The sequence below is a fragment of the Dendrobium catenatum genome, unplaced genomic scaffold (assembly GCF_001605985.2).
Source record: "Dendrobium catenatum unplaced genomic scaffold, ASM160598v2 fragScaff_scaffold_1021, whole genome shotgun sequence".
Taxonomy (NCBI): Eukaryota; Viridiplantae; Streptophyta; class Magnoliopsida; order Asparagales; family Orchidaceae; genus Dendrobium; species Dendrobium catenatum.
Genome location: NW_021319483.1, coordinates 3,363,237 through 3,388,711, shown reverse-complemented (window position 1 = coordinate 3,388,711; position 25,475 = coordinate 3,363,237). Strand labels below are relative to the sequence as shown.

General features: G+C 34.5%; 3 protein-coding genes across 4 annotated transcripts; 2 read left to right on the top strand and 1 right to left on the bottom strand.

Moving 5' to 3' along the window:
* Nucleotides 1-342: 342 nt before the first annotated feature.
* Nucleotides 343-5,971, top strand: LOC110102021 (SPX domain-containing protein 1-like). 2 transcript variants are annotated; one of them, XM_028697896.1, is made up of 4 exons: nucleotides 343-358; nucleotides 599-967; nucleotides 1,513-1,645; nucleotides 5,264-5,721. In XM_028697896.1, exons 2-4 carry the CDS (start codon nucleotides 629-631, stop codon nucleotides 5,719-5,721), a joined length of 930 nt encoding a protein of 309 aa, XP_028553729.1. In that variant the 5' UTR covers nucleotides 343-358; nucleotides 599-628. The 2 variants fall into 2 exon arrangements, with proteins under 2 accessions (XP_028553729.1, XP_020685819.1); XM_020830160.2 differs by lacking the exon at nucleotides 343-358 and having other exon boundaries at nucleotides 629-967; nucleotides 5,264-5,971.
* Nucleotides 5,972-11,258: 5,287 nt separating this feature from the next.
* On the top strand, nucleotides 11,259-13,010 carry LOC110102023 (embryo-specific protein ATS3B). The gene is made up of 3 exons (XM_020830162.2): nucleotides 11,259-11,561; nucleotides 11,633-11,755; nucleotides 12,518-13,010. The coding sequence occupies exons 1-3, from the start codon at nucleotides 11,403-11,405 to the stop codon at nucleotides 12,830-12,832; spliced, it is 597 nt and encodes a 198-aa protein (XP_020685821.1). The 5' UTR covers nucleotides 11,259-11,402; the 3' UTR covers nucleotides 12,833-13,010.
* A 214-nt stretch (nucleotides 13,011-13,224) lies between these two features.
* On the bottom strand, nucleotides 13,225-25,224 carry LOC110102022. The gene is made up of 4 exons (XM_020830161.2): nucleotides 24,832-25,224; nucleotides 24,367-24,430; nucleotides 13,567-13,663; nucleotides 13,225-13,466 (listed from the first exon to the last, which is right to left on the bottom strand). Exons 1-4 carry the CDS (start codon nucleotides 25,207-25,209, stop codon nucleotides 13,388-13,390), a joined length of 618 nt encoding a protein of 205 aa, XP_020685820.1. The 5' UTR covers nucleotides 25,210-25,224; the 3' UTR covers nucleotides 13,225-13,387.
* Nucleotides 25,225-25,475: the final 251 nt, after the last annotated feature.

Genomic DNA, 25,475 nt, shown 5'->3' with positions numbered 1-25,475 from the left:
GTTCGATAGACCAGCAAACAGCAAGGACAGTAAGAAAGGACACTAAGGCTTTGTTTGTTTGAGCGTTTTTTTGCCTTCTCAGTTTTAGAAAACGAAGGAATTTTTTTTGTGTTGTTTGGTTCGTCAAATCACGTTCCCAATAACTCCTTTTTCTCATTTTTTTATAATTTTGAAAATGCTTTTTATATGTGCTTATCCGTTAGAAAACTTCATTTTCTGAACTAATGTTTTTTAAAACTGTGTTTTACAAAAAGAATAAAAAAAAACAAAGGAAGCCTAAATATAACCGGCGACGGTACCCATGGGAACCTTGGTTTCACACGCGTGCAGAAGGAAAGCGGGAGAGAGAGAGAGAGAGTGGGAGACCACCATTGAAAAAGAAGATGTGGATGAAGGGAATAAAACCCCAAATATCCCTTGCTCTATATCTCTGTCTTCACTCCACCGCCGAATATTCCCGTCGCCCTCTTCGCATATTCCCGATTCTCATCTATTCCAATTTCCACAGCAAACTACTCCTCGTTGCTTATTTAATCAATCAGGCCACCGTCCCCTACCTCTGTCTTTTTCGTCTTCCTTTTCTTCTCATTTTATATATAGAGAGAGAGAGAGAGAGAGAGAGAGAGAGATGAAGTTTGGGAAGAGTCTGAGCAACCAGATCGAGGAGACCTTGCCGGAGTGGAGGGATAAATTCCTCTCCTACAAGGACCTGAAGAAGCGCCTCAAACTCATTGGGCCCGACTCCATCCCTGAACGCCCTAGCAAGAGGCCGTGCTTAGATAACCGGAATGACATTACCAAAGACGCCTCCGTCATCACAATCGGAGGATATCCTCCCCCATCCTCCACCGTCGCGGCTTCCATGACGCGGGAGGAGGAGGACTTCCTGAATCTTCTGGAGGCGGAGCTCGAGAAATTCAATTCATTCTTCGTCGAGAAGGAAGAGGAGTACATTATCCGCCAGAAGGTGAACTTTTTTTATCTATTATTAATCAATTGCATAAAATTTTATTTTATTTTTTGTTTAAAAATCGTACGGGTGTTTGTAATTGAATGTCGAACCCTACGCCATCCAGGCCTTCCGGCGAAGAGCAAGTAGCAAAGATAATGATCGAATCTGTAATAAACATCCATGGATATCTTAACGGAACATTCCGGATAAAATAAAACTCCAATCCTTCTTGTTACCTGGATATCTTAATGATCGAAAGCATTCGGATTCGGCACACAATAATTTCTCTGTTCCCTGACATGGTGCTCCACTTTCATCTTTCTTTTCTTATTATTTTAATTCCGAGGGCCGTCGAACCAGATATTTTGTTACTTCACCCGTCTCAGTCATTCATGTCATCATGATCCAACTTTTAATTTCTAATGTTCAAATTTGCATGATATTTGTGCAAATTTTGTTTTTGCATGACTAGTTAACAAGTCATTGTAGCTACACTTTAAATGAACATAACTAGTCTTTTTTATTTCTATGTTTGTTATAATGCTGGCATTATTTTGCAGGAGCTGCAGGACCGAGTTACAAGGGCAGCGGAACTGGAATCCAAAGAGGAGATGATGATGGCGCGCAAGGAGATCGTCGATTTTCATGGAGAGATGGTCCTCCTCGAGAACTACAGTGCTCTTAATTACACTGGTATATGTTTAAATGCATTTATATATTTAAAATTTGAAAACAGCTGCTGCATTAGCATAATAATTTGGATAAAATTTTTCACATCTGATAGTTTGTAAGTATTGATTATTGTTTAATTTCAAAGCATGCTCATTCATTTAGGGTCGTTTGGGTGAATGTTAACAAGTAGCGTCGTCTATATTATAGATTTTCTCAGTTAACGATATTATCTATGAAATATAATATTTGATTTTATGATATATTTCTTAAATATTAACGGTTATGATCTTTTTTTCTTTTATTAACTATCTCTAATGAGACTATTTGAGGCAATCTTGATAGAATCCAACTTGGTTGCATCTCCTATCTAAATTACTAAAATTTGAACTACTATGCCGTTCAAATAGTCTCATTAGAGATACTTAGAAGTCAAACACCATCTTCTGTAACATTGAACCAAACAACCATACGGAGGTAAAGTAAAAGATTGTCTTTTAGAACTAAAATTGTTTTCGCATTTGTAATGATTGAACATCTTCAAAACTAGAAATATGGCTTGCATCATAACATTTAAAAATACCTTGTATAATTGAGTCTAGACGAAAAATTTTCAAAGGTAATATGATGTTATTTCACTTTCCTTATAGCCTTATCTTTGAAAAAGAAAATATGTTGTTGCAAATAGTCTTATAAATGACATGATCTTTGTGAAATTGGTTTTCACTCGAATTAGATTGAGTCTACTCTAGCTTGGCTAGATCCAGGTGAGACTTTGCCTCTTTATTTTTATCCAATCATAATTCAAGGTTGAAGCTGGCTAGTGTTTTATTGATGTGTATCTTAGAATTAAATTATCTATTCTATGTATATACATATATGCGTCCGCATCCTATAATTGTCATAATCATCATGATCACCACCCTTATTTGAACCATTTGGATTTGGCTTTATTAATCCCCATCCATTAATTCTCTTGAGTGCTACAAAAGGTTTTATTCTGTGGTTTACTCGAGTCAATTTGCTCAATTTCTTTCCAAATCATACTTTTGTCTTTTCTTCGCTATTATTTCTAAACAATCAATTCTACTTTCTGAGCTTGTTGGTACATCTTCTACCATCTATATAAATGCAAAAAACTTCAAAATGTCATTTTTTAGTATAAATACTAATTTCTTTAATAAATTTTGCTTTCACCATCTCTCAACTATGGCCATTTATTATTCATCTTTGATGTCTTTATTAAAAATCCTTATAAAACTCTTATTATTTCAACAAGCAATTGGTTCATGCATATTTTTTGGGTCCATTTTGTTGGGAGGATGTGAACCAAAGAGGAAAATGTTGCGTCTGGTATACCAGTAGTTAAACTCGCTTTTGACCCAAAAGCTTAAGATTATAGTTGAGGGATAACCACTTGATATTTCACTACCTCACATGACTTACCCCTCACATGAGATCTTTCCATATTGTCCATCACTCCCTTTCCAGCTGAAACTTTTCAAGCTCTTCAAGTATCTTGCACTAAGAACGTACTTACCCGTGTGATGGCATTGTGAGAGTCATCTGCTCATGAGCTTTGGTCCTAATTAGTGCAGAATAATTCTATATACTGTCCTTATAGATTCATCTTTGACTTTTGTTGTTGTGTGCTGGCATATCCTAAGTTTATCTTTTAGCACCTTGCCTTAAGTTGGTGCTACTCAACCATCTCTATAATACAATCAATTCTCATGTTACATTTGTGTTTGTATGACGCTTCTATCTTGACATTTCATTTCTTTCCTGATCAATTTGGTGGGTGTTTATTCTTTTTTGGCCTAATAGTCATATTTATATAGCATATTGATTTAAGCATAGTTTTATTAAAAAATTATTTTAAGCACCCATGATATTCTATTGTCACATAATAGTCACAATTTACTTTATTATAATTAGAACAACTCAGCTTATGATAACATTTAATTTACTTGATAATCAATTTGGTGGGTGTTTCTTCTTTGTTGCCTAATAGACAAATCCATATAGCATATTGATTTAAACATAGCAACAACAACAACAACATCAAGCCTTTGTCCCACTACATGGGGTCTGCTACATGAATTCTTTTTCTCCATTGTGTCCTATTAAAAATCAAATTCTTGTTTAAATCTAATAAAGAAATATCATTTCTAATATTTTCTAACCAAAGTCTTTTTAGGTCTACCTCTACCTTTCTTAACATAATCAAATCTAATACCTCTACTTGCCTAACCGGGTCATCGGAAGGCCGCCATTTTATGTGACCAAACCATCTAAGGCAACTCTCTCTAATCTTATCTTCCACTGGAGCTACGCCAACCTTTTCACGTAGATTTAAACATAAGTTTATAGAAATTTCTTTTATGCATTCATAATATTCTATTACTACACCTAGCCACGGTTAACTTATCTGTTTTAACAACTCTGCTTAAACTGTGGTAGCTTCAAGCCCTAGTGGCAAAAGTTAAGCTGACTTATAAAAGGCTTATTCAATTTGATTAACACCTGATTTGGTAGAAAATCAATTCAATGGTCAAGTGTTGTCATTTTCAAGTTTGAATTACTAACAAATTATTACTTTGGAGGAAAGTTAAACATTTTCTCTTTTGGTTTTATTACGTGCGTTTGTTTATATCACTGGACTACCTTCTGGTCTTTTTTCACGTTAATCATTCTCATTTTTTTCTTCTTGGGGTTTGTATGTTACAAGTTTAACAAAATAATGCAGCTCATCGGCTACTAACCAAGAGGTTTTAAATTCTAAGGTTATGTATGTGATGTGTGTGGGAATTTGTATTAATGGCTTAAATGTCCAAAAATAATTAAAAAAAAAAGTTTAAGAAAATGGTACAGATTTGATGTGAGTTTGAATGGTATACTTGTCAAGTAGTGATATTTGACAGGCTTTTCCTATGCTAAACTCTTGTAGAGAAATGGCATGCTAAATAAATTTATGCCACATCATCATTTAATTAGGTAAATCAATAAAAATTATTCCCAAGTAAAGTTGGATGACACTTCCAAATTTGATTGGATCATCTATGAAAGTACGTCCAAATGTTTTGTTTTGTTTTTTTTTTAGATTTTTTTTTTGCGAATGTAGCAATATTCTTATCTATATTCTACTTGGTTTTTGTTTCATGCAACTCCTTTTGCTTGGATCTATTCATATTCTTTCCCTCCTTTCCTCTCCTGCAGGGCTGTTGTCACCTTTTGTTAATCTGATATAACGGTTTTTTTTTTCTTTTTTTAACCTTTCTGTCAATCTCATATTACTGTCTCGTGGTAGAGTAGTGTTTTGATGCTTTAATTATCTTTTGTTTTGTCTAGTGAAATATTTTTGCATTTAATCATATATATATATATATATATATATTATTTTTGCTCCCTCCGCTTGGCATATAAAATCTGAAATATTAGGAAATACTCACATCAAGCCATAAGTAGTTGCATTTGGGTGGTTACAATATGAAGATGGTTAAGCTTTTGAGGGGAATTTTTTTTTTTTTAATGTCACAGAAGCTATTTCTTTTCTATTTAACCTCTGACACGCTGACTCGATTACTTTACCTTAATATGGCGATTGTTGATTGTTTTAACCGAATATTCATTCCCTTACAGGGTTAGTGAAGATACTAAAAAAGTATGACAAAAGAACAGGAGCTTTGATCCGACTTCCTTTCATCCAGAAGGTGCTGCAGCAGCCTTTCTTCACTACTGACCTTCTTTACACGCTAGTGAAGAAGTGCGAGGTGATGCTGGATCATCTTTTCCCAAAGAAGAACGAACCTTTCATTTCTTTTGAAGATGGTGATAATAATGGTGAACAAGGTGATGAAAGGGAGCAGAAGCCATCAAAGCAAGGATCCATTATGGCCAATTTTGGGGTTCCAGAACTTGAGGAGATAGAATACATAGAGAGTCTTTATATGAAGAGCACCATAGCAGCTTTGCGGATACTGAATGAAATAAGAAGTGGTAGTTCTACTGTTAGCGTCTTCTCCTTGCCTCCATTACCGAGCAGTGGAGTGGATGAGAGATGGGATAATGTCCCTGCGGTAGAACAAGCTGCAAAATAGCTGAGAGATTGCGTGGGCATTTCTGGCTGGTTTGATTCCTTTGGATTTTTGCTTTGAACTGGCCTGATGATAGTTCTTCTATTGTTTCTCCTTTTTATTCTTTATGTGGGTATGCCTGAAGGCTTTTTAGGAGTTTATATATCTTTAATTCCTGTAGTTGATTTCATCTTTCTAACAAGATGTAAAATATCAAATACGAATGTAAAATTTATAGTGTGAGCTTACTTTTGGAATTTTTTACGTAGCATAATCACTGACTGATCAGCATTGATGATGTTACTTGTGTTGAGTTATTATATGTGACTGACTGATCTGCATAAAGTATTTCGGTTTCCTACTTCGTTGAAAAAGAGAGCTAGGCCCAAGGGTAGGAGAAAAAGAGCGTGAAGACTACTCTACTAAAAAAAAAAAAAAAAGATATCTTCACATAAAGAGTGAAACAGTGGAATCCTAAGAGCGAGCATGCTGCGGTGTAGATTTTGATTGATGTGTGCTTTGGATCGTAAGAAATTATGCCTACTTGCTCTATAGCTTTAGGGTTTATTTTTTGTTTATTAACTTGACATGCTTTCATGTTTGTGTTTGTTCTATGATATGTGCTTTGGCTTATTATATGAATATTTATTTGATTGATCATATCAATTGGCGTTTGATGATCAAGGTGAATCAAGAGCTTCTGTGATTATGTTAATCTATAGAGTTTGAGCTTTAAATTGTATTCATTACAATTGGAAACTTATTTTGTTACACTTGTAGCTTTAGTTTCTTCATTACAAGCTTTTGCACTAGCATCATTATGTTAATCCATTAAGCATGATCTTTGATCACTCTAACATTAACTTTTCACTTATTGTATGCATCTTATACGAGTATAATTGTATGGTGTTGTGTGTTTAATGTTTAATTTCACGTTTTTAGTTTATGGATTTGAGTTGGGAATAATAAACCCTAAAATAAATTCTACAAGTGCCATCAAACAACTAATTTTCTTCCACCCTTTTGGAGTCCTTTGAGCTGAGTCTTGCTATCATCTAGTGGGTGATGCGTAGATGTTAGCGACATTAAAAGTGGGAGAAATGTATAAATCTGAGATTAAAGCTTACTAAAATCTGTCACCCTACCGCATGAGTGATCACCTACAACTCACCTCATCAATAGCTAAAGACTGTGTACAACACGCCATAGTCTGAATTATTTCCCACCTGCAATACGTAGAACATTTATAAACTTGCCTCAAGAAAGGGATAAAATGATTAAGGCAACAAGTCGCTATCATTACATATTACCATGAAAGGAAAGTACTCACCTTGTATTGCCCAGTTGTTGTAATAAACATACAAGGTAAACTAAGTAGGAAAATAAAATATGCTTGTCACAAAGTAAATAAGAAAACCACATCTTTATTTCTTAGAATATTCTGTATATTACATTGCATGCTTACATACATAAAGAATATTCTAATAATTATTAAATTATTACAATCTACTCATCTTTAGAAAAAAAAAAAAAACGTCTCCAATATTTCCCTTAAAGATTCGGGCATAAATCATATAAAACAAATTCGTTTCTAAAATTATCCCAAACTTAGTCAAAATCAAATAATAATAATAAAAAAAACTCATCAAAGGATCCAAATCAAATTCTATCAAACAGTCATACAATCCAAAAATTCAATCAATCACACGTCATTCAATATGCAATGTTATGTTAATCAATCATTAAAACAAAACTGCTTACTAGTCGAACTCTCATGTTATTGTCGGTCTTCTTGATATTACAAGTTATACACCTGTTGCATCACTAGATTAGGTGTTGTTAGTCCTGGTGCAACAAACTCCATCTGACTACCAACAGGTCTTTTATCATTTCTATTTATTGATCTTTTACTGTATAAAATGAATCCTACAATCCTCTGTCCTTCAGTCTATTTTGACTGTCTTGCTCCAGAATCAGTACTTCCTCCATATCCTCTTTATGGACAGTATGCTACCTTATATACTCCTTATTGCCCGCATCGAAAATATTGTCCTGTCAATAGGTAACACTAACTTGAATGTCTTATTCCATAATGGATACATTCTTTGTAGATATAGCTATTGGTAGATGTTATCGATCTGATCCACTTGAATCATTATATATGATTTTCTTATCACTGATACTTTTTCTATCCCTACTTAATTCATCCATGGTCCTCTTCCTACTCACATCATATTTGGAGCTCATATCATACCTCGATGTCGGTACTATCAAATTAATTTCTATCAGTCTAGCCCTTTCCACCAACTCAGAAAACTCTTGAATTCGCAGAGGTAATAATGGATACCTCAACTCTCTGTTTAATCCTTGCAGAAATTTGTAACATTTTTCTTTAGTAGTATGGATACAATGAGGAGCTTACCCAGCCAGTATAATAAAATCAGCTTTATACTGCATTATTGTCTTGCGTATTTGTTCCAATCTTATCAAGGGGCCTGGGTGCGGGCGCGATGCGAGTGTGGGCGAAAGCGCGAGAGGGATCGTTACAGGCACTAGTGAGGGATTGTTGTGGGCGAGGGGGTGACCCAGGTCAATTTTCGATTGGTTTCAAGCTTTTAAGTTGACCTGAAGCTAACCCAAAATAAAAAAAAAGGGTCATAAAATGGAACCCGACCCATTTGCAAAATGGGTTTACCCGAACCTGAAAATTTTTAGGTCGGATTCAAGTCAGGTTTCAGTTATGTCAAATATTGACACCCCTAAGTTTCTCCTGCAACTTCCTTCTATTTTATCCTACCCACAATCTCTCCTCTTCACCTTCAGATAGAAAAAATGGCTAATGATACTTTTCGATTCTTTGAGCACTGCATGTTGTCAAATATCTTTTCTATCATTAATAATCAATCTTTTGCTGCTTAAGGCCATATAGCTTCTTTGAACAACAAGGGTTTTAGCTTATGAAATGTAAGTAAATGTTTGTACCTCTTCTTCACTGCTTCCAGCTATCTGACTATGTGTCTCTCACATTACTTATGCTATAACACTAGCTAAATGCATAATATTGTCTAACGATACTAGAGTTGCATTGTTTTGTTCATTCGATATATTTTGCTCTAGCAAATCCATTTTAATTGTTCACTTGCACAATTCTGTTTGAATAATTTGCATGTGCAATCAATTATGTATGAAAAATAATGCATCTTAATCTACTCAATCATATCCGACTCACACTCAATTCCTACAGCTCTAGTAACAAATCAATTCTTCTCTTAAAAATTAGTCTGATAATAAGTTTGTGATGCCCCAAAATCTAATTTAGAGAAAAAAATTGTATCTTTTATTTTTTAATATAACAACCAAAGCTATATATCTATATATTTTCAATAATATAAATATCAGCAAAAATGATTCTATAGATTAAAACATTAATATACATCTATACTTATTGTTAAAAAAAATTATGTACAATACTTAGGAGTCATACAAATATAATAATTCATCTTCCCACTCCTAGGTACAAAAGAATAATTAAAAGACAAAAAGACAGAAAAATATGAAGACTCGTGTATATGATCCGTCTCATACTTTTGATCCTTCTTTCTGATCGGAAATCATTAAGACATATATAATGAACTAAAAAGTCCCACGGGTCACAAAAATCCTACAACTAAACTCAAAGCACATAAAAAATAATATGCATATAATCAATTAGTTCATAACAGTGATAAATAGTATAATTATGAATATATGTTGAAATAGTAAAACACACATGTAATAATAGTAAAGCTTGTAAAAAAAAAAAAAAATCGATACGACACGGAGGCCAATAAAACAGTGCAATATGAAAACAATGAAATATATAAACCAATAAACCCAGTACGAATGTCAAAACAAAAAAAATAATAAATAATCATTCTTAAATCATACGTCGTAGTAGTATTATCCTATCAAAAAGGAAATCATACAAATTAATAAAGCTGAAGCATCTACAAAGACTATCAGAATCCCTATCAATGCGTAGCACTATCAGAAAATTGCATAAGAGTATACACATGACGTCCATTTATTTTATATCAGTATCAAATCAATATCTTATATCACAAGCCCAGTAATTAAACTCACATGCTCAATAACAGTAAAATAGTACTGTGATAATAAATAAGTACAGTAACATGCATTCTAGTAATCACACTAAATAATTAACGAGTTCTGATTTTCGTGGCGTTTTTTCAGTAATCACTAAATTAATAACCGTTGGCTTACTAAATAGAGCTGTCACTCTTTGGCCGACGTCATATTAATCAGCTCTAAACCCACAGCCCTAAACCATAAACCCTAAATCTTAAACGCTAACCACAATATTTAAAGGAAAACTTGGCCCACCATGCTCTACAGGTCAGTTAGTTTCCAACCAGCATTAGTAAATAACTATCATTTGTTTTCACACATATTATTGTAATAGTAATAGCAACCAACTATTACTTAATCACACATATAGCAACAACTATCAGAAAATTGCATAAGAGTACAGTAACTGTCACTCATTCGCAATGCTTATATTAATAGTATGTTTGCATTAAAATGTCAAAATCTATGCATATCATATAAAATACAATAATTACCATTTTATCCAATGAAACTATAAAATCAACTAGTCAAAATATCTTAATCGGTGCTACAATATACAAAAAGTTACGCAGCAAAAGTCCACTAATTCTGGAGAAAATACAATAAAATCATTTTGGAAGAAACAAAATAATCAAAATCAAAATTTTTAAAAACAAAAATATGATAAAAGTCACATACTATTATCTGAGCAATTTTCGTAAAAAGCAAGAAAATGGATCAACAACCAAAATCTCAATTTCTCTCTCCTATCTCCTCATTGTTTCCTTCCACAACAAGTCATAGTTGAAAGAGTGATGGCGAGTGAAGACAAAAATATATATAAAAACTCGTTTTAGTGCGTGGCACCACAGCGCCTAAGGGACTCAGCGCCACTGCATTGTATGTTAAATTCAGAAATATTATAAAACAGAACCTTTGATGCCATGGCCAAGGAAGGGCTAAAGGAGGTGGTTGGCTGGAGGTGGTGGGTGGATATCGAGGGTGGCCAGTTGAAGCCAAGGGTGATGGCGGGCAGTGGTCAGTGGTTGGCGGCGATGGAGGTGCCGATGGTGGCCAGCACTTGGCAGCTTCTAGTGGCGAAACTTGCAATGTTGAACTCACCCAAAGTGAACTAGATGAAGTATTTAAAATACACCAAAATTTTATGCTACATTTATTTTACTTCAAATCAAATATTTATACTAAAACTATCATGCTTAACATACTTTATACTCTTTTTATCGACAACCTAAAAATCCCTTAATAAACTAGATTTTTTTTTTTTTTTTGGTTAAAGTGACTTTTAGCCGTTTAGGGTTTCAATAGGAAGCAGAGAGAAACGGAGAATTGAGATGGGACACACTCCGTATTACATGACCCATCTAAAGCAAGAATGGAATTCCAACCTACCACTACTATCAACGGCTATGATCACCCTTTAACAATTTATTTATTGTCGGCAAAGCTCCACAACATGAATCACATTGACTGCGCATCGCTGGACATTTGCCCTTTTTTCCAACAGCCAAGACTCTCTCTCTCTCTCTGAGGAGGAGGAAGATAGAAAAAGGGTGGAGGGCACAAATACCTTGGTGAGGATGGCTTCTGCTCGCGCATTGTTTGTTGGGTTTGTGGCGGCACTCTCATTCACTACAGTGGTAGCTGAAGCGGCGAACCCCCATCCGCATCCACATCCACAGCCACATCCACATCCTGAGGAACTTGAGCATCAGCATCAGCTGTTGTTGCGGCAGGCCGTAATAACCCTTAATCTCTCTTCTAATTTTTTAATTGTTTGATTGATTTGATTGTGGTGATTGGAATGTAGGCGTTGGATTCTACAAAGGCAAGGGGATGCTCTTATAGGGTTATGATAAAGACGAGCTGCCGTTCCCCTCGTGTCACCAGAGACCTTGTTGCCCTATCTTTTGGAGATGCCTACAACAACCAGGTCTGTAACACACTAATTTCAGTTACGATTTTCATTTAATTGCGAGCGGTAATTTCATGGCGGAAAAAAAAAATGAATTTTCATGTTTGATTGAAGGAAATTTCACGGTCGAAGCTATAACCTAACTCATCAGCTTAATGCTTTTTCATGAGTACGTTGTTATTAATGGATGGGGGCTGTTTGGGTGCAAGCAAGATTATAAATCCAGATTTAATAAAACTTTAGAGGTTATATTTTTAAAACGAGTAAATCTTGCTAACTCCTGATAAACTATTATTTCAAGATTTAAGATTTATGAGAGAGAAATTGTTAACAAATAGCGGGGTGGGTTAAAATACAATTTATCAAAATAATAGAATTTAAAATCTCGAAATTTATATTTATCTAAATTTAAGCTAAATATTGATCAAATCCTGCCTAAAATAGATATCAAATAGGATCAAATTTGCGTTTATGCATGCTCAGGACTCAAACATGCATGCAGTTCTTTGGCTCCTCTTGAAATCAGTCGCATGAAGCAAATAATGTAAACCAAATTACCCTAGCATCCTCGTTCAAGTAAATAAGATATACTCGGAAACATCTCTCTTATTTATTTATTTTTTATTATTTTAAGCAAATAGAGAAGCCACCAGCACACGCTACTCGGAAGGTTACGAGAAAAAAAAAAAAGTTGGGGAATTTTTTTTCCAGCTACAGTTTAATGGCGTTGTTGAAAAATAAAGGTTATAACGCAAAGCATTTGAGAGTTTTGTGTTTCAGGTGTATGCGCCAGGGCTGGATGATCCATATGGTAAAGCATTTGAGCGGTGCTCGACAGACACTTATGACATAGCAGGGCCATGCGGCTATGGCACTTGCTATCTCTACTTATGGCGAGATGGCCCCGATGGTTGGATTCCTGAATGGGTGGAGGTCTATGATCCCTACTACCAGCGCTATATTACCTTCTACTATGGCTCTCCCATTCCTTCCGGAGTTTGGTATGGCTTCAACAACTGCAGCAGACGCTTCAGCAGCAATGTCACCACCACCATTGCAACTGGCAAAGCTGCAACAGCTACACATGATGAGTGACTAGCCTCATTATATGCATCCTGATTTATGTATTGTAATTAGGGACTGGAGGATCTTGAAGGAATTCACATTCCCATCTTTCTTGCTTGCAGGCCTCTCTGCCTAGCCTCCTCATATGATATATGAATATCTCTGGTTAGGACAATGAATAAATTCATTTTGTGTACTGTTTCATATATATTTTATGGTACATATCATACACTTCAGATTTGAACTTGTGATGACAAATCATCAGGAATTATGCGTCACATTTATATGTTTCAAAGGCATTGGTAATGAAGGAATAATAACCTGCATAATCTGATGCATCATCATCATACACACTTGCTTTGAGATCCTGCATGATTTGAAATTTTACTGTATTTAAGTGCATTCAAATTAGTATAGCCTTCTTTGAGCTATATAGACATGTAGGATCAAATAGTAGACATTTTAACAATAACTACAAGCATAACTTATCACGGAGTACATGATTATTAAAAGTAGAAAGGCATGTGAGTTCGAAGCAGAATGCTCCATCATACACAAACTTATGGAACCTTTATTGTTCATGATCTATTCATCATATGTACTCATGAAGCCACCAACAAAGCCCGCACCATTGCAATTACCACATAAGATATCCAGTTTCCCCCTTGCAAAAAGAAACAGACAATGACGAAAAAAAAAAAAATGCTTTACAAAGATTCACATAGAAATGAAATGCAATAACTTAGAATAATGAACTGGTTTACCTGCAAAGCCAACATAATCCACCAGCCTTAAATTGTCCATTGAAGTGATCAACAGAATTTACCCCAGTTCCTTTGCATTGCGTGCATAATATTGCACCTGTAATATTTTGGCATCAAGAACAACAGCTCCCAAGTGCTTTAACGATTTAGCAGCAGCGTGATAGGCCAAGGTTGTTATAATAATGCGCTCGTCTATTAGAAAACAGTCGGAAAGAAAAATTTCGATAATAGCTTTTAGTTCCAGCAATATATGTAACTCAAATGAATATTTACCCTATTCTCTCTCCTCTCCACCTCTCCCCCTACCATAGCTTCATCAGTCCGAAGAAATACTTATCGGGTTCCCCTTTTACATAAAAATATGCCCCCATTTTCTCTCCATAATTATCTCTCTAAAAGCCTTATTCATTCCCTATCATTCAAAGGGGTGAATTTAATGCAGAATCTAGCCATTTAAAGACATTCAAATTTAGAAAAAAAGGAGATCAAAAAGCCATCAGATTTCCATTAATTTGGCATACGAGCGATCTTATCACATCAAGAAAGTTATAACCAATTTATGAATATTTTCCAGCATCACATAATATTGCATTTTCTCTAGCATGACTCCAATGTCGTATGCCTAATAAACATTTAAGCAGAAGTCCATACATATGCAGATTAGGCTAAAACATTATTTATCAAAATTCCAGTCTGACTATTGTACATTCATTGGAGGGGATTTCGTTATATGATAAGGCAAAAAAGAAAATGTAGTGGCTATAAGTAGTTCTAAACTTGAATTTGGATTAATCATTCGTGCATTTTTTCCACTTTGGTTGCTTTGAATGACTTAAGCATAGTTGAAGCTACCGTCGTCGCACACACCCAACGTCGCTCGCTTGCTTGGGTCATAGCCAACGCTTTCCATTGACTCTCGATCTCTAGTTCACTCAATCTCTCTCTATTGTTTTGCACTCAAAGCCCTAGCCAAATCAAGCCTAAAAGTCGTCCAAGTCTTATCCCTTATGTGCATAAGTGTTATAAGTGTTATTTATATATACTTGTTACATAACTATTTTATCATAAATGACAATCACTTTTGATGAATTTGCTCAATAATCTAACTCTTTCCATAAACAATTGTATTATTTATCATTGATAATTTATTATTTTAAAAAAGAATTATTTATAAACAAATATAATCTGAAATGCTTGATTATAAATTTTAATTATTCAAACGGCTTTCTAGTCATTCCAATTTAAATTTTAGTTAAAAGTCCATCTTATTTTTTAGAATTTTTTTATTGATAATAAAGAGCAATTTCCAAATATCATAACAACTTTCAGCAATCCTAAAATTATTATTTAAAGTGAATGGACACCAAGATTTAACGTGGAAAAACTCAAAATTCGAAAAAAAACAACGAAGCCACACTACACCAAGAAAAATTCACTATATGAAAATGGGGAGAAAGAAGTACATATCTCCCTTCTCTATCACTCTTTCCTTGCTTCTCTTCACTCTTAAATCATTCTCACAAAAAAAAAGTAACACCAAGGGATGTCACCCTTAAGAAAAATGAGAAAGAAAATTGTTAAGTAGGCCTAGAAGTGTTGCAGTGCCAATTTGGAGATCTGTGGTGCTTAACCTTTATCATTTGGTTCGTCTGATAGCGTTGCGACATTCTCTTTCTATTCATTTCATAGAAAAATGTCCAGCAAATAATGCAACACAAGGTGCTCAGGTACACAATGAAGAAGTATTATACAGGGAAAAAATCGGGTACATAGAGCAAGGGGAGGACCCCCCCCCCCCCCCCCCCCCCCCTAGCAAACACCACATTGATCAACACAATTAGATTTCACACAGCACTAACAATCTCTCACTTGGAAACTGATTGCAATCAATCATTCTCCTGATCTGTAACATCGATCATAATACTTATAGTGTGGCTCACCCCTGCTCTCATCCTCCACGAAGGCCAACTAGTTTATCAACGTCTTAGTTAACATGTCTACAGAATTTCGGGTTGTGTGTATCTTCTCCAAAGATAACTGACCATCTTCTAGAAATGATATGATGAAATAATACCAAAGCTGGATGTGCTTCATCCTAGCATTGAATGCAACATTCCTAGCTAGATAAATACCACCCATGTTGTTACTATGCAACTTCTCATTCCTCAACCATAAGATTTGCAACCATGTCATCTCCTTGCTAGTCTTAGTGATAGCAATGTATTCAGCTTCTGTTGTTGAGAGCACAACAATCTTCTATAACTTGGAAACTCAACTCACTGTAGTCTTTCCCAAAGTAAAGATATAGCATGTTGTGCTCCTCTTACCATCAAAATCTCTAGCAAGGTCAAAATCTACATACCCCTGTAGAGCAATCCCTACACCTCTAAATCAAAGAACTTTGTCAATTGATCCTCTCGAGTACCTGAGAATCCACTTAACCACCTCTCAATGAAGTTTTTCTGGGTCACTCATAAATTTGCTGAATACTCTCACTACATATACAATATCAGATCTCATGCATATCATAACATACATCGAACTTCCAACTGCTAAAGTTTATGGAGTCCTCTCTATTAGTTCTTATTATGATTTAGATTTAGTCGATTGTTCCTTAGATAGCTGAATGTGGCTACCCAAGGGAGTGCAAATTGGCTTTGCCTCACTTATGTTGAATTTTTGAAGCACCTTTTCAATGTATTCTGTCTGAGACAACTTTAGTATACCTGCACTTCTATTCCTATTAATTCTCATACCAATAATTTTTTTTGCTAGACCCAGATCTTTCATTTCAAACTACTTCGATAATTGTTACTTCAAACATCTTATCTTCTTTATATCTGATCTAGCAACCAACATGTCATCCACATACAAAAGAAGAATAATATAACAGTTATCAAATATTTGAAAAATTATCAGTGATCTATATGGCACTTTGTATACTCATTATTTGACATAAACCTATCAAATCTCCTGTACCGATATCTTTATATACTTTAATGCATATAAGATCCTCTTAAACCTACACATCAAATCTTTATTACCTTTGACCATATATCCCTGAGATTGCACCATGTATAACTATTCATCAAGCTTACCATAAAGAAATGTTTCCTTTATATCCATCTGCTCTATATGTAAATCCTCCACTACTGCCATGCGTAGTACAACTCTGATTATAATCATCTTTACCACTCTAGAGAAAATTTTAGTGAAATCAGTGGACTACAAGCATAACCTTGTAGCGCTTACTACCATCAAGTTCTTCTTTCAATCTGTAAACCCAATTATTATGTAGTGCTCTCTTACCATCTTATAGTTGTGTCAAATCTCAAGTCTAATTTAAATCAAGTAAATGCATCTCATCATCCATGACTTGCTCCCACTTCTTTGAATCATTAATTTGAATGGTCTCATCATAGCACTCTAGTTCACCACTATCTGTCAGCAATAAATAATATAAGGAAGCATAATACCTTTATACTGGTCCTAAGATTCTGCTGTATCTCCTAATTTCAGTTGCAGGTGTTTGAGGTACTCTCTATACTTTATTAACTTTATTTTTTTATCATCATCATCCTCTAGTTCAACATATACGAAAATATTTTCAATATTTTCATTTTCATCCTTGTAAATTTTATTTTCATTAAATTTTACATCCATGCTCCTAATGAATTTCTAATCCTGATAATCCCAAAATTTATAGTCAAATTCATCTGAACCATATCCAATAAATATACACTTTATAGATTTTGGATCAAGTTTGCTCTTAAACCCTGTATCAATATGAACATAGAATGAATAATAAACAACTTTAAGGTGAGATAAACTAAACCTCCTTTTCACTACATGCTTCCTCAGCTAACCCCTCATTCAAAGAATCCGAAGGGCCACGATTACTCACATTTTAACTACCTCTACCCATAACTAAGGTAAACCAACATGTAACCTCATGCTTCTGGCACGCTCAATGATAATTCTATTCATGTGCTCTGCAACATCATTATGTTGTGGTATTCTTGGAACAATGAACTCATACATGATCCCATTCAAAGCACAATACTTCTTGAATTTCTTATCATAATACTCGCCACTATTATCTAATCTGAAACACTTGAGCTTCAAATCTGTCTCAATCTCAACTACAACCTTCCATTTTTTGAATACATCAAACACATCTGACTTGTGTTTAAGAAGTACACCTATACATTCCTGTTGTGATCATCAACAACATCAAGCCTTTATCCCACTGTTGTGATCATCAATAAAAAAAAAATCAAAGATCCTCCTATAGAAGTAACAAGAGCAAGATCCTATACATCAGCATACACTAACTCCAGCTTCTTTGACTTGACCTTTAAACTAGTATTTGAAAAAACTTATCCTATGTTGCTTATTATATACACAATCTTCATAAAAATCTAAATTTATAGATTTTAGACTAAGAAGCTTTCCTCCAGTAAGAAGTGAATATACATACCTTTCTTACTCATATGACCAAGTCTTTGATGCCAACAACCCCATCAACATTTGAATCAGCTACTCTAATAGAATATGATCTTTTATTCATAATATATAGGGTACATTTAATACTGTCATGAGCTATAATCATAGTCCTTTATCATCTTCCATAAATCTCCTGTAAATAATGTTACATGAACCCGAGTTTGCAAGCTAACTCATAGAAACTAAACTCCTTTTCAAACAAAGAACATACCTAACATTCTTGAGTCTCCAAATTGACCCATATGGCATTATGATATCAACATACCGCTGCCCAACAATACTGCAGGGCTAGTTATCTCCTAGATACACTTTACCCAAATCACCTTAAGTGTAGTTCTTGAACATCTCCTTATTAGGACTTGCATGAAAAGAAACACCTAAATCTATAACCCAAATTTTACAATTGTCTAGAGATAAAATCAGATAATCTGACTAATACTCTTCCATAGATATATTTGCAGAGTGATTTTTGTCTTGACCTCCACCATTAGCCTTCTTTGAAATTGTACATGTGAGACCTCCAGGATCAGAGTCCAATTTAGACTAGTTTACCCGATTAAAAAAAGGTAAATATTTGAAACTTTGAGTTTTGAACCCATTTGTATGTCTTTGAGTATATTTTTATGCATGAAAATGATTGTATGTGTTCTAGAATGAGCTTCAAGTATTGGGTGTGAATTTCGACAAAATCTAAGAAATGTTACTATTTGAACGCCTCAAGCGCTGTGTCCGAGCACCTCAACGCTGCTATAGTACTAGCGGCTAAATAGTGACATTACAGCACTATAACATCGGATTTTTGAGTTTTGAACTAGAACCACAGTGCTTGGATTATAGCGCCGCAGTGCTCGGATTGTAGTGTTAAATATATTTTGAAAGTACTATTTCATTTCATTTGATCGTATGTAGTTGGCGTCAGGATAGGAGAGGATTTGGAGAGGAAAGAAAGGATTTTGAGCTGTTTCGAGCAGTCTTTAGCCTCTAGTTAATTGGGAAAATTGTTCGCCTCGAGATAGATATAATTTTGCCTATCTCAGTTTTCATTAATCCGATGTTTTTATAATTTTTATGATAAAATTTATATTTCCATTATGAAAAATGAGGATAACTTTGTATTGGTAGACCTTTCATCACATAACTTTTTATATGTTGTAAAAATAATGACTACGAACATTTTGAATACATTTTGAAAATTTTACACAAGGCGTTTTGGATTTTGTATGATTTTCATAAAATAGAAAATAATTCAAACTCTGGAAAATAGTATCATAGTACGATTAATATCTTATCATGATATTTTACACAATCTTTGATAATTTGGTTATATTTGAAAATTGTAAATTTTTACTCGGTAGCATTTATGTTGCCTACCGTTAAGGCATTTTGGTAATTTATGAATTGAGTCTAATTATGTTTTAATTAATGAAATGTATCAAAAAATATGTATAATGGTGAAAGAAATGTGCGAGGATGTGATGTGATGTTATGCCGGCGCTATTGGATGATCGATGTGAGATTCTATTATGGCGATGCCAATTGGCAACCGAGGTGAGATTTTATTAACAAAGCTATAAATATATATGAAAATTTGGGCTGAGAGCCATTCTGATAAAATGAATATTTGCTTATAATTCATTTGATTTCAGTTTCAGCTTCTTTTTTAGTTTCAATTTCAATTTTCCGTACAATACTTTAGCTTATTTTACATCACGATATTTTCTTTTGGTTTTAGTTTTCTATTTATGATTTAGGTTGCGATAGCCTACTGAACTGTGTTAGCTCACTTATACTTTTACTTACATTTTTAGGCCAAGTGAAGGGTAAGGAACGAGCTAAGTAGTTTAGATAACTAGCTCCGATCTATGTTGTAGTTATGCTCTTTTTATTAGTTGATTTTTGCAGGCTTGGCTTTTATTTTATTTTTCTCTGTTATATAGCATTTTGTAGATAGACTTCAAACTGTATATGTTTTAATATGATATATAAAAAATTATTTTTGAGATTCAGTAGTCTTCTGCTTTATATTTGATTCACTAGTGACTCTATGTAATGTATAATTTGGAAGATTTGTTCAAGTGTTTCTCTGACTAGATCTTGGGGTTATTCTTTCCACAATCGGACATGCTATGACCTATATGATATCGAGTTGTATCAAGATGGGTTGTGACATTACAATCCTTCTTCAAATGGCCCTTCTTTTCACATTTCCAGCCCACAACCTTTCCTCTACCTAAAGTAAACTTTCCTCTCTTCCTCTAATTGGATTTCTCTCTAAACCTCCCTCTTACTTCAACATTTAGAGCAAAATTTTAAAATTCACCGTTTGCCATCCTGCGAATCTCTTCATTAAGCGCTAACCTCATAATATCATCATAATTCAGCTTTGAACTTCCTGAAGAGTTACTCACAATAGTAATAAGCTCATTCCAACTTTCTAGCAATGAAGATAACAACAACAACGCTCTCACCTCATCATCAAACTTGATGCCAACTGAACACAAATGACTCATCACAGTGTTCAGATTATTCAGGTATTTTGTCATTGAGGTGCTCAAATTATTCAAGTACTCTGTCATTGGAGTGTTAAGATTATTCAGTTATTCTGTCTTAGAGTGTTATCTAACATCTTCATGTTGAATAACTTTTTCATCAAAAATACTTAGTTTGAGGCCGAAGGCTTCTTATACATCTTATTTAGTGCAGCCATGAGATCAATTGTAGTCTTCCCATTTATAATGTAGAATGCAACAAATAAGAAAAGTGAAAGTCATATCAAACCAAATGCAATCCAGTCAAGAACCTCCCACTCATCCATAGTCATAGAGCCCGCTTCTTGGTAATTTCTTTCAATGATAAATACAACTTTTTATGATACAACAAATCTTCAATTTGCATCCTCCAAAGTGTGAAGTTCAAACAGTTGAACTTCTTAATCTTTTACCTTACTTCATCAACCATTACTTCCACTCGAACTAAACAACTTCGCTTTGATACCAGTTATTGGGGATGAAAGTAAAACACTGCATGAAATAAATAAGAAAAAATAGAATGCAGCATAAAGTAAATGGACATTAGGATTTAAGGTAGAAAAATTCGAAATCGGGAAAAAACCACGGAGTCATACCACACTAAGAAATTCACTATGAAAATGGGGAGAAATAAGTACAGGTATTTCTTCTCTCGCTCTCTTCTTACTTATCCTCACTCTTACACCATTCTCACACTCAAAACAAAAGAGAAAGTTAAGTAACACCAATGGATGCCATCCTTAAGAAAAATGAGAAAGAAAATTGTTCAGTTTGCATCAAAACACTGTGGCGCCAGTTTGGAGCATTGCGATGCTCAACCTCTATCATCTGGTTCTAAAAATGCTATCATGCCGAGAATACAACATTGTAGCGCTCCGCTCTCTGTTAATTTCACAAAAAATGTTCATCAAATAATGCAGCGCCGGGGCGCTCGGGTACACAGCGTCGGGGAGTTGTACAAAAAAAAATTTACAGGTGCAAAGCACATGAACTCAAGCAGGGGGAGGACTCCTGCTATTGTTTGTTGGCGCCCCGACACTACATTATTTGTTAGACATTTTCCGATGAAATAAACAAAGAGCCCCCCCCCCCGAACACCCAATTGATAAACACAATCAAATTCCACACTGAACTAACACTATTTTGTTTGCAATCCACAATTCATTTACTTGTAGTCATTGAGTTGACTGAAATTTTCCCTAATTATCATAATGATTCAAATTTGATCTTTAGATTGACCAAGAATTTGTAGCTATGGTGAACTTCCGTCATCTTCCTATTGTGTTTGCAAACCACAATTGATTTACACTTGGTAGTCATTGAATTGATTCAAATTTAGGCTTCGTTTGAGACATCTTTCTTACTGCTTTCTAAAGTAAATTTTTAGTACAAAAATTCTAAAAAATTGTCCCAAAATTTTTGTACTAAAAAGTTGTTTAAAAAGCAGTAGTCAAACAAAGTTTTAATCTTCCTCATGATGGGCAAGAAACTACATCAACAATCCTAACCCTTTCATTTTCAAAACATGATTACTAATTATCAAATAATAAATGAAAGGAAGTTATGTGATCACATGCCCCTGGATCAATGATTTAGGACAAAAGTTTGACTATAAGATACAGCAACATGATCAAAATTACCTATTTGTGGAAGAGAACCACTACGTGTATGTATTTGATATGGAATTGAATTTTCATAATTTTAAAAGATGATTCATATGCTATTTACTGAATAGATTTGTTGATGATTCATTTGCATAAGAGAATGCAAGAGTGGGTCAGCCATTTGTCTTATTCTTCTAGTTGGCAAGCTTCCTGTGGATATTTCAACGGTGGTTTATTACAGTGATCACATCATACTCGAGGTTTTTTATTTTGCCATTGTTAGCATTTGTCATACATTAAAACTATGGGAGAGAGTAATTGAGTATAGATTACCACGTGATACTAACATTTCTCAAAATCTATTTAAATTCATGCCGAATAGGTCTACTATAGAAGTTACACATTTATTGAAAGGTTTGATTGAGAAGTATAAAGAGCATGAGGATGATCTACTTATGAGATTTATTGATTTAAAGAATGCACGTGATAAAGTTCTAAGAGAAGTGCTCTGGAGAGTACTAAAAAAGAAAGGAGTTAATAATATTTATATTCAAATCATTAAGGATATGTACGCAGGAGTTGTTACTTGTGTTCAAACACAAGATGGTTTGAACAAGTATTTTCCTATTTCAATTAGATCACATCAAAGATCAACTTTAAGCCCATATCTATTTGCTTTAGTCATGGATGTTATTACTAGACATTGCAAGAGGATGTACCCTAGTGTATGCTTTTTGCTGATGATATTCTTCTTGTTGATAAGAGTAAAGAGGGAGTTGAAGGAAAGCTTGAATTATGGAAGTCACCCTTATAGTTTAAAGGTTTTTGTTTGATTAGATATAAAATTGAATACATTGAGTGCAATTTTATCAGTAATAGACCTACGAGGGGATTGTGACTTTGGACGATCAAGTCATAAAAAAAGAGTACATGTTTTAGATATTTCGAGTTTATTGTTTAAGGTGATTGTGAAATAGATAAAGATATTATTAGTATAATTCAAGTTAGATAGTTGAAGTGGAGGAATGATTTGGGTCTGTTGTGTGATAGAAAATTATCTCTCAAACTTAGGAAAATTCTATAAAAAGGTGGTGAGACTTGCGTTGTTTTATGAAGCAGAATATTGGCCATTAAAAGAGAAGCATAAAATTAAGTTAAGTGTTGCAAAGATGAGGATGCTCAAGTGGATGAGTGTACTCTTAGAGACAGAATGTGAAATAAGTATATACGTGAAAAAGTTGGAGTAGCTCCAATGGAAGATAAGATAATTGAGAGTTGTCTTAGATGGTATAGTCACATAAAACAAGCCTTTCAATGACCTGGTTAAAAGACTATATGTATTAGATCCAACTTGTGTTAAGAAGGTTAGATGTAGACCTAAAAAAACTTTATTAGAAAGCATTAGAAATGATCTTTTTAATTTATTTAAATGATAATTTGACTATTAATATGACACAATGGAAAAAAATGTATTCATGTAGCCAACCCCATGTAGTGGGATAAAGGCTTGATGTTGTTGCTATTGTTGTTATTGGTTTGCACTATGTGAGAAACAATGTTGGAGCCCAATGATTCAATAACTTTTTGGTGGAGTGGTCATAATGGATTCGGATGTGGGTTCGAATATGGCAAAGGCTGCTCGATGAGAGATTAGTATAGAAGAGGCAGTGAAAATACTCCTTGCTATGATTCCATCTAAAAATGGAGGGAGAGGTATTTATTCATTTATAATGCATATAGCACCTATTCTTATAGGTTACAAAGGCACACACAAACGGAAGGGAAAAAAATTCAAATCTGTCTCTATATGCAAGCTTTACTATTCTACATCCTTATTTGAAACAATGCTGGAAGAATAATTAGCATGCCGAATATATCTGGATTTCATCCAAGACAAAGCTGGAATAATTCCAAACTTGCCACAGGCCATGGACCGTCTGGCATTGAAACAATTCGATATTCTTTCCGTCAGAGACACAGGTCACAACAAGACCCGCTGGCTTGAATCAATTCCATATTTTTTCCAACACTTGGAGTTAGTTTTAGCGCACAACATTTGAACTGAATAGTAACTTTCCACTGTAATTTTTTTTTTGAGAATAAACTTTCCACTGTAATTTTAAACACACTTTCGATAGGAAGTAGTTTAATAATTAACTTACCATTTCCATCACAGTCGCTGCAAACAATGCTATTTGGTTTTGTGTTTCGGTTAAAACCCGCTGCCTGTAAGAGGGCGCACAAGATTAGTTACATATATAAGCCAAAAATAAAAAGATGTAGGGTCTTTGTAAGATAAAGACTGCTCCACAAGAAAATAAATCGCTTAATTTCCATTGACACATCTAGTGTTTAGGGTATTTCCAATTTCATGCGTCACTATAAAGTGAAAACATCTTCCATTACATTCCTATAAAATAATCAGGATTCTTTCTTCCTTCATCTCCATAGCTACTTGTTTTTAACTAGAAGAATAAAAAAACACTCCTACCTGTAAGCCCGTAGCTCACTAACCTTGGCATCAAAATGCAAACGCAATCTTATTGTTTTGCAGCAGTTAGCCTTTGGAAATTACAAACCAAAAAGAAAAAAATAATAATCGCTAGAGAGAGAAGGGTAAAACTTACATTAACTCGGAAAGATTGGATCTTTGAGTTGGGGCTGCAAGCAGTTAACGGTTTGTGCGCGCTATGGTTTTGGAAGGAAATAGGAAAATATGGGGTAGCAATAGAAGATTTAGTCAGATGAGAGAGGAGGATGGAATTGGCGCACGCGAAACATCCAGCGTTGATCATGTCTACTTCACGGGAGTACGGCCGCGGCACAGCGAAGGTAGTGAACTTGGAAGCTCTGCTTTGCCCCAATTGGGTACGCTTTGAAGTTTGAACGGCCAATACAGAAGATTGAAGGAACCGAGAAGTAAAGTGGATGAGGCTGAACCTAAAGGCCAAGCATTTCTCTAAAATGACCGCTTCTGGTTCCCACAAGTAACTAGAAATGGGCATTTAAGAAAAATTACGATTTCCTCCTTGAAAATTGGAAATTCGAGTTTAAACATGGCTTTGGTAAGTGTCTTCCGGGCTCAAATTAGAGCTATTATTATATACGGATACTGTGCGGTTCTTCCGTCTGATTATGTTTTCGGTACATAAAGGTAATGAGTGTAGTACTTTTTTTTAGTAACGTGGCACATTTTTATTTGTCTTCGGGCGAATCCAGACGCCGCACGTAATAATTTCTCCTCAAATTATCACTAGCAAAGTGAGGACAC

Bases quoted from the DNA above. Each gene is read 5' to 3' on its own strand.
- LOC110102021 (XM_020830160.2), top strand. From the start codon at position 629: ATGAAGTTTGGGAAGAGTCTGAGCAACCAGATCGAGGAGACCTTGCCG. The intron at 968-1,512 runs GTGAACTTTTTT...ATTATTTTGCAG, and splicing joins AGTACATTATCCGCCAGAAG to GAGCTGCAGGACCGAGTTAC. The intron at 1,646-5,263 runs GTATATGTTTAA...ATTCCCTTACAG, and splicing joins CAGTGCTCTTAATTACACTG to GGTTAGTGAAGATACTAAAA.
- LOC110102023 (XM_020830162.2), top strand. From the start codon at position 11,403: ATGGCTTCTGCTCGCGCATTGTTTGTTGGGTTTGTGGCGGCACTCTCA. The intron at 11,562-11,632 runs GTAATAACCCTT...ATTGGAATGTAG, and splicing joins AGCTGTTGTTGCGGCAGGCC to GCGTTGGATTCTACAAAGGC. The intron at 11,756-12,517 runs GTCTGTAACACA...TTTGTGTTTCAG, and splicing joins GAGATGCCTACAACAACCAG to GTGTATGCGCCAGGGCTGGA.
- LOC110102022 (XM_020830161.2), bottom strand. From the start codon at position 25,209: ATGCCCATTTCTAGTTACTTGTGGGAACCAGAAGCGGTCATTTTAGAG. The intron at 24,431-24,831 runs GTAAGTTTTACC...GCCCTCTTACAG, and splicing joins TCCAATCTTTCCGAGTTAAT to GCAGCGGGTTTTAACCGAAA. The intron at 13,664-24,366 runs GTAAGTTAATTA...AAAATATTACAG, and splicing joins CAGCGACTGTGATGGAAATG to GTGCAATATTATGCACGCAA.